Source organism: Aegilops tauschii, chromosome 4 (assembly GCF_002575655.3).
Source record: "Aegilops tauschii subsp. strangulata cultivar AL8/78 chromosome 4, Aet v6.0, whole genome shotgun sequence".
In the NCBI taxonomy this organism is placed as follows: domain Eukaryota; kingdom Viridiplantae; phylum Streptophyta; class Magnoliopsida; order Poales; family Poaceae; genus Aegilops; species Aegilops tauschii.
Window position 1 is genome coordinate 439,216,344 of NC_053038.3, and position 8,682 is coordinate 439,225,025.

At 47.0% G+C, this 8,682-nt stretch overlaps 1 protein-coding gene across 1 annotated transcript; it reads right to left on the reverse strand.

Annotated features, from left to right (window-relative positions):
* Positions 1 to 1,193: 1,193 nt before the first annotated feature.
* On the reverse strand, positions 1,194 to 3,103 carry LOC120963496 (uncharacterized). The gene is made up of 4 exons (XM_073497804.1): positions 3,012 to 3,103; positions 2,331 to 2,919; positions 1,765 to 1,919; positions 1,194 to 1,677 (listed from the first exon to the last, which is right to left on the reverse strand). The coding sequence occupies exons 1-4, from the start codon at positions 3,101 to 3,103 to the stop codon at positions 1,194 to 1,196; spliced, it is 1,320 nt and encodes a 439-aa protein (XP_073353905.1).
* Between the last annotated feature and the right edge of the window lie 5,579 nt (positions 3,104 to 8,682).

Consider the following 8,682-nt stretch of genomic DNA (forward strand, 5'->3'; position numbering starts at 1 on the left):
CTCGGGGGAGGGGGTGTGTGTGTGTGCTGTGTGTGTGTGTGTGTCAGATATTGAGAGAAAACAAACCTAAGGAGAGAAATGTGTGTGTATGTGATGGAAAGCTACATGCTAAACAGGGTATTCACGAAGAGATTGTGCGTGCGAGATAGAGAGCGATGTGCGGGCCTTGAGGTGGGCAGGGGCCGGGTGAGGGTGTCAAAATGCACGCGTTGATGCATGTGTTACATGCGATCGTGCGAGGGACAGACGAATCGAGAGAGATGGTTGTTGTGTTACGGATGCTCCTCTCTCTCTCTCTCACACACACACACAAGTAAAATAGAAGACCGTTCTCTCATGTATACACAACGTATCAGCATTTTTCTATGTCTCACTCATGCATGATCATTTGCACATTCACACCTCTCTATGTCTCTATCACACGCACACCGTCTCCACATTGCCCTTCCGCCACAACACACATATGGACACATACACACGTTCTCTCTTAGTCACACACACAAAATCAGTATTAAAAAAACTAGGGCACACCTAAAACGTTCAAATCCAAATAAACATGAACGGAGCTAAATTTAAATATATGGAAATATTGTAGCGTCAAGAACTTTTCCAGGGAAAAAAAGTTGAGTAATATTCGGGGATTGTTTTCACACACACAAAAAGGTTCGGTGGATGTCCTTCGAGCGTGACACGGTGACGCACCGTTCGATCGACCGCGCGGCCGCGGTTCACGCGCTTGCACAGGATTCCGTATCGTGGCTGTGGTAACTAATAAAAGTGCTGCCTAAGTCTAATGTTTACATGTACTAGTACGGTTTTCTTTTAAGTTTGACCAACCCTATATAAAACTAAACTAAGCTCCCATATGCGCACTCATCAATATGCCGCCGCCGCCGTTGCGCACAGGGGCGGAGGCAGGATTTCACCATGGGGGGGGGGGGCGAAGAACACATAGAAGCACACAAGAGACATAACACAAAAAATATTTCAAGCCTTGAATATTGTAGCGATATCAAACATGTAACAATATAAGCTTTACAATAAAGAGACTACATTTCTACTAGTTTGAATGCAGATCTACGCCCCCAGCCGGTCGATCGAACAAATCAATAATATCATTAACATTGAACTTCGCTGCTATTTCCTTCCCAATGTATAGAACCATGTAAGGTCGAAGAAAATCGTCACCCATTTTACTTCGGAGACGCGTCTTGATGATCTTCATTGCTGAAAAAGCTCTCCGCAGTTGCAGTTGACACCGGGAGAGTGATGACCAAGCGCAATAATCTGTCCACCATTGGATACACAGAGGCTTTACCTGTTTTATGCAATGCAACGGTCAAATCAGCCAGTGATGACGAAGATTTCAGCTCTGGATGGTTGCAAACATCTAACTGATAGTGTGGAAGTTGTGACTCCAGGCGAGCCTGCTCTTGACTAGAAAAATCTGCAGGACATAATTTTTCCACAAGCCTGCAGATCTTTGATATGTCAAATGAGTCATGCCTTGGATCCAAGGATACACAGAGTGTCATTAGCTCTGTAGTCTGAACGCTAAAACGGTCATTTATCTCAACCAATTGTTGATCTATCGCCACATTGAACACATCTGCTTTGTAGTGGTGAAGCACCGTGATTTTATTATGTTTATGCTGAGACTTAGTCACATCAACATACCTGTAAATTAGAAATATAGTATATGTGTTAGAATAAAGCATATGTGATTAATATTATTCTATTATACAGTAGAGGAAAGGGACATACTTGCGACTCATATCGGGGATCTCAACTTCATGCTTCACACAAAAGGTCTTAACCTCCTCTATGAGAGGTTCCCATCCTTCTTCTCTTAGATCAGCGAGGAGCACCTTAGTGTTAGAGAGTGTATCTAATGCATTCAAAATATCGATAGATTTCTTCTGGAGTGTTTGGCACAAGACATCTGTGATTTTCACAATCCTCTCCATGAGGTACAAAATGAACACAAAATCAAAAGAAACAATTATCCTTAGGGCGCCTCCAGCATCTCCACGGGAATATTGTGTCACCGAACGATCATTCGCTATACTTCGTAGGACTATAATTGTGGCACCAAACATCTTCCTCAAGCTCCGAATTGACTTGAAGTGCGAACTCCATCTAGTGTCTGCTGGTCTCTATAAAGATCCTATCTGGTTTGCCCCTTTTCCCGTATCAAGATCCCCTAGTTCAATTTCACGTGCAATCTCGGCGGCTTGATTTGCTAGTAACTCATCATTGCGTTTAGGTGAAGCACTAACAACATTTATGACAAAATTGGCATGTTGAAAAAAATTATGCACTTCATGTACCTCTCGTGATGCTGCAACAAGGGCCAATTGAAGCTGATGCGCCATACAATGAATGTAATATGCATAAGGGCACGCCTTCAGAATTAAAGCTTTCAATCTGTTCCACTCCCCTCGCATATTACTGGCCCCGTCATAGGCCTGACCTCTGATATCTTCCACATTTAAATTGTTATCTGCTAGAACAGTGCAAATTGTCTCCTTGAGAGTCAATGCAGGAGTGTCATTCACATGAATGACATCAACAAAATGCTCCTGTATGAACCCTTCAGTGTCGGGAAACCGAAGGACCAATGCCATTTGCTCTTTCTTGGATTCATCGCAAGCTTCGTCAACCATTATACAAAATTTGCTATCACCAATTTCTTCTCTAATTGTTCTTTGCACCTTTCGAGAAAGTATACCAAGAATTTCCTCTTGAACCTGATGAGATGTGTACTTTGCGTTTCCAGGAGCATTTTCCAAGACAACATCTTTCACCTCCTTGTTATAAGAAGCCAAAAGTTTTACCAGTTCTAGGAAATTACCCCGGTTAATGGATCCCGGGGATTCATCATGCCCTCTAAAAGCACAAGCCTGGAATGTTAACCACCTGCATCATATCATATAATTGTTTTGTTAGGATACTACAACATACAATGTTTTAATTACTGTAACAGAAGATGGAAGAAAAATATTGCTTACCGGATGGAATCAATTGTAACTTTGAGCCTTAGCCTTGCATCTAAAATCGTTTTTGCAGATGATTTCCCAAACACCTTATCAATATGAGTCATGTTGTTTTTAAAATTATCATAACAACGAACTGAGAAGTTATGGGCTGAACCAGCATCTTTACCCATATGAGTTAAAAAATCACACTCTTTCCCATTATTCACCTTCTTCCACCTATCAAAGTCCAAAATAGTAAATGTTTCTAAGCCGCACTTCCCAATCGGCTTTCTCGAGAAGAGGAAACAATGGAAGCAATAGGCACGCTTTTTGTAAGGTCAAAACTCGAGCCATTCAAAATCCTTGAACCAACTATACTGGAAACGCCGACGATGTTTCGGTGGATCATCATTATATGGATACTCTCTCATGTATGGCATGTATCGGCCTTCAGAAATATAGAATTGGTGTGCTTCATTTTGCTTATCAACAGGGAGTTCCCAAATCTGTTTGCGCTTTCCAGGGTCACGCTCGAATGGTGTGCTTCCGATTCTTTGTTCTTCTAGAACTTCTACTTCTACAGATGCCTCAATATTTTGCTCGGGGGGGTGGCATATCAACTGAACTGAGATTTGGGACATTATGATCAGTGGGTTGCTTTGTGACATCGACCTCCATGGTTGCAGTTGCATTTTCAACTGTAGAGTTTGAAGCAATTGGCTTGAAAAAATTACTTATCGGTGGTGTCTTCCTCTTGTTCATGACCTATGCAGTTCTTATATTAGTACAAAGCAGATATGTAATCTGGAATTGATCTGACAAGTGCCAAAATATACTGAGTCACTAACCACTAAGTAGTAAGTACTACCTGTTGATCAATTGATTTGTTGAATCAAACTGACGAGTGACAACTACAATAGTATGAACATGTAGTCGATAGACAATAATACCTCCTTCTGTGATCACGGGACAGGATCAGTTAGGAATTTGATGTGGGCTTGTGGCGATGGCTGCCTGTACTCGATTGATGCGTAGTCGGCGGTAGCTTCGCGAATCAGCAATCGACGACGGGCGAAACATGGCGGCGCGATGCCCTGCGGCCGGCGTCAATGAAGCCCTAGCGGCTACCGGCGCGTCGCGGACGAGAGAGTCCAGGTCTCCAGGAAGCTAGTCGCGTGCGTGTCGTTCATCGTTGATCGATTGAGATGGATTGGTACTAGCGTATACATGCGTGGTATGCAGCCTTGGCCCTTCTTGCGTTTTGGGCCTGACATGACTTTAGCCCATGCATATCATGGCTAATGGCCCGATGGCCGGATAATTATGCCTAAACTATTAGTACTAGTCCCCGCTGCAGTTCGTTCTGGGGGGGGGGGGGGAACCATGGGGGGGGGGGGTCTGGCCCCCGCTCGCCCCCGCTGCCTCCACCTCTGGTTGCGCATGCCGGCGCCCGCCTGCTCCGGCCAACAATTTCTCACCCATCACCGCCGTGTCGCCGCCATCCCTGTGCCATGAAGCTGAAGGCTCGCCCGCTCACGTCGTCTACAGTCCCTTCTCGCGATGCCGCCGCGCTGCCAAGCACGCGAGCAGCTGGTAGAGCCGCGTCTATGCACGCAATGTACAAAGAGGAGGACGAGCGCGTGCTCCAGCACGCCGACGAGGAGGAACTAGCGTGTCATTGTCGTCTCCGCCCGCGCGGAGGAGGCGCGCATGGTGGCTGTCGTGGCGGAAGCCGGTCGCGCGCGCGTCGAGCCCGCAAACCCGGTGCGGATGTGGAATCTACCTTCGAGACCTTGAATGCCACATGGATCCTGCAATCTAAAGGATCAATTTGGGTCAGTCGACTCTTGTGAGCCGCTTGATGCAACATGGATGGCTAGAAGGGCTTCTTCAACCTCCGAAATTGATGCACGGTTCATCTTCTCAGCCCGCCACACGCCTAACCGTCTGCCGCCGCCGCCGCGCCCTCCCCTGAACCGCCTGCCACCGCCATGCTCCCCCCACCCCCGCCATCTGTTTAACCCCGGGCATGATCCATTTTTTTCCGGCGAACTGCATTCCACACCCAACACTCATAAGATAGATCATGGGCACCCTGCCACCCTAATATAGATACTGGGGTAGCTTCTCTGCCGTCTTCTTCCTTCGCTCCGTCGAACTTCTTTCACAAATCGACTGACCCAAATTATACTACTAGTACGAACGTATTAAGTACAGTAGGAACACGAAGATACGAGCAGTAGTACCAACTGCAAGAAGAACAGTAGTAAGACATAGTACTAGTACTACTGTACGCACTAAAGAGTTCAAATAACGAGAAAGAACATAAACTTAGTTCTGCTGGGGCCTCAGCACAACACACCCTTGAAAATAAACTAAGCAACTAGTACGCTTGACACTGCAGTAGAACCAGCATGGGCGACGGCACTGCCACCTACTCGGAGTCCGAGTCCACGTCCTCGACTTCGTCCTCGTCCCTCTTCCTCTTCCTCTTCGCCGACACTTCTTTGCTTGAACCGGACACTGGGCTCTGCTTCTTCATCCAACCCTTGTAGATATTTAAACAAAGGTAGGCATCCATTGCTGCGTACAGGATGTGATCTTCATCTAATGTCTTCGACTCCCATGCATGACGAAACTCGTGGTGAGGTTTCTTCAGTTTAGCGTACGAAGGATCAATCATGGCTGCTGCCAGGGTCAGCATTGAAGGCTGAGAGAAGGACACCAGGCTTGCCTTCTGGAGATCGAAGTGCTGGCCTACAACGAGGCCTATCCGACCCAGGACATCCCTGTCGTTCCTAAAGTCTACAGTAACAAATTTCACTCTTTCGTCCTTGAGGAAGTTCTTAAAATCCTGGCACTCAACGTCGGCATGGCATATGTGGTAGACGAAGCACATGTTATATACACAAACCTGGATCACAGTGGGCTTCTTCTTCTCTGCCTCCTTTAGAATCTTCTCTCTTTGCAGGACTGTGGTGTACTCAACATCTAGCCCAGCGACCCACTCATCCGTTGAATTGTTGTACATGCGTAGGAAGCGAGCAAGGCATGCTTTCACTATCACGGATGATGGCTCTAACCTGGTACCCAGCGGCGACCATGGAGATTTCGGAGGCCATGGGTTTTGGAGGAGGGTTAGGAGAAGTTGAACTGGTGTAATGTGAAAGGACAGGACGACTGGGAGAGAACTGTTGTAAGGTACTGTACTAGTAGAAGACGGGGACGAGTAGGGCGTGCGAACGGCATGGGGTTGCTGGCTTGCCCGGTGGATAAACGGCTGCAAGCCCCCAAAGAGTTCTCGAGAACTATGCGGGGCCCACTAGATGTCATGTCTACTAGACCCATATCGTAGGCCTGACGGTATAGCTTCTGCCTGTTCGCATGCCTTGCCGGCGCATGGGTAACTTCACTTAATTCCGTTAAACGTCGCGCCTCCCACGACCTTCGCCTCCCTCGCGCGGTCGCGCCCTTTGAGACTTCAACCGGCTATTAATGAGCAATTTTTTTGCCTACTCCGTATGCATGATACTCCCTCTGGTCCTTTTTACTTCCGTCAACCGTTTGCAAAGTGTTTGACCAAACTTATACTAAAAATATCAATATCTACAATACTGATTATAATGAGTATAAGAACTATGTTTTATAATGAGTATAAAAATATTGATTTGACATTGTGAATGTTGATACATTTTTCTGTAAGTTTGGTCAAAGTAGAGGTACATTGACTTCAGACAAAACTTAAATGCACAATGCAGACTAGTTCCTCCGTCCAGGTGCGTGCCATGTCCTATCTTGTCATCACAACAAGGGCCCTGTTTGGATACTCTAACTCAGTTAAAGGTTAGAGTTAGATTCTAATCCTGAACTAACCCTGAAGTAACTCTAGCGAAAGAGGTGTTTGGATGACAGGGTTAGATGGAGCGCGGATATGGCGAGGTGCCTTCATGGGCGGTGCGAGAGGGAGGGAGGGAGAGGACGAGAAGCTTCGAGGAAGTGGGGAAGGATCTGCTGCGGGGAGAGCAATAGAAAAATGTGTTTTTTAGTGTCCCGAGAAGAACTAACCCAAATAAGCACCTCTTGGGTGGGTTAGATTTTTGAATGGGTTAGATGCATCTAACCCAAACTAACCCTCATATTTGGATATTTTTGGGTTAGTTGAGTTCAAACTAACCCAAACTAACTCTAACACATGGATCCAAACAGGGCCAAGGTTAGCTATTAGAGTGCTACTACCTCCCTTCTAGTTTAAAGTGCTCGGTTCAAAAATTTCACGTACTCTTAGCAAGATAGAGGCGGTGGAATAGTTTTGTAGTCTGCAAAAGTACTCAACTAATGCTGTCGTTCTTCACAAAAAAATGTGTTTACCAATGCATGGATGAACACTAGTTACTCTACCCCCTCTCTTCTTTAATTCTTTGCCACATCAGCATGTTTGCTATTCCCGTGTGCATGATACCAGCTAAGATACCACCATTATGGCCAGCCTTAATCATCGCATGCAATAATTTAGTGCACCTTGAAATATGAACATGTGTGGGGCGTGTATGTTTTTAATGACTTGAGACTATACCTAGCCCGGCATGCAAGATGAGACTTATTATGCACCGTTCCCCATACCTGCAGGAAGCCCGTTCATCTCCAAATATTTTCCTCTCCATGTGTGGAAACAATATGCCCGCCAGACTCTCCTTCTCCCTCCGGCGGTCCCACCACTCCACCCCGTGTGGAAAAAATCTGCATGCATGACTCTCCTCCCCCCGCGCTCGTCCAATCCGTTGTGACCAGCAATATTTCCACCCCTTCCCTCCCCCGTAATTTACTCCAACAAATATGCCCACGTAGCTGTTACGTTAATCACGCAACATATCTTCCGGGACGCTGCTTCAGTTACTTAACTGCAGGTGCATTGAGTCACTGGCATATGGGCCCAACAGGGGTCTGGCCCACATGTCAGTGACACAATTGGACCTGCAGTTAAGTCAGTGCAGCTCACTCCATATCTTACGTAGGTGTGCCATTGCTCGCTATAAATACTGCGCCTCCCACGGCATTCGGAAGAACACTCACGTTCATCGCTATCTCCCCCTCCCTCTCATGTCGACCACCATGGCATCGCCCCTCCCAAGCGCGCCGCGGGGCAAGCAGCCTGGCAGGTCTATGTCGCATTCGAGAGAGTCAGGTAATTGGCTCTTTGGCAGAAGGCTCGTGCAAGGGCCGTGAGGGTGGCGGAGGACGCCCGTGCCAAAGCCCTGAGTGTAGTCGGGCCCAAGCGCCTCATCTACGCTTAGCGGTACATGGATCGGGTGCACACTTCCAGCAAGGAGGAGTACCTGTTGGCGCCGGATCACCACACCGGTGAGATCGCGCTCGCCCGCCGGCAAGCCGCCAATCAGCACCTCGCGAGTTGCGAGGCTGAGGAAGGGGCGTTGTGTCGGCGCGCTGGGAAACGGCCGCGCACCAGGGCACTCGTGGCGCGCCACAAGCACTCCTGCGAGTGCCGTGGCTTTTAGTAGGAGTATAATTTAGTTTCATAAGGTGATCTCATTAGTTTTGGGACGCAAATGATAAATCCCGAATGTTCGGGAATTATTAGCGTCCTTAATTAAGTATGTAAGAGGGAAAGTTTGGAAACCTTGTGTATCCGTACGCATTTTGTAAGTAGGTGCATATAGCACAAACTTTACTATATACTATCGCACTA

Excerpts from the sequence above, each read along its gene's own strand:
- LOC120963496 (XM_073497804.1), bottom strand. The coding sequence starts at position 3,103 with ATGACTCATATTGATAAGGTGTTTGGGAAATCATCTGCAAAAACGATT. Across the intron at positions 1,920-2,330 it reads TTGTTGCAGCATCACGAGAG|AAGAAATCTATCGATATTTT; the intron begins GTACATGAAGTG and ends CAAACACTCCAG. Across the intron at positions 1,678-1,764 it reads ATCCCCGATATGAGTCGCAA|GTATGTTGATGTGACTAAGT; the intron begins GTATGTCCCTTT and ends TCTAATTTACAG.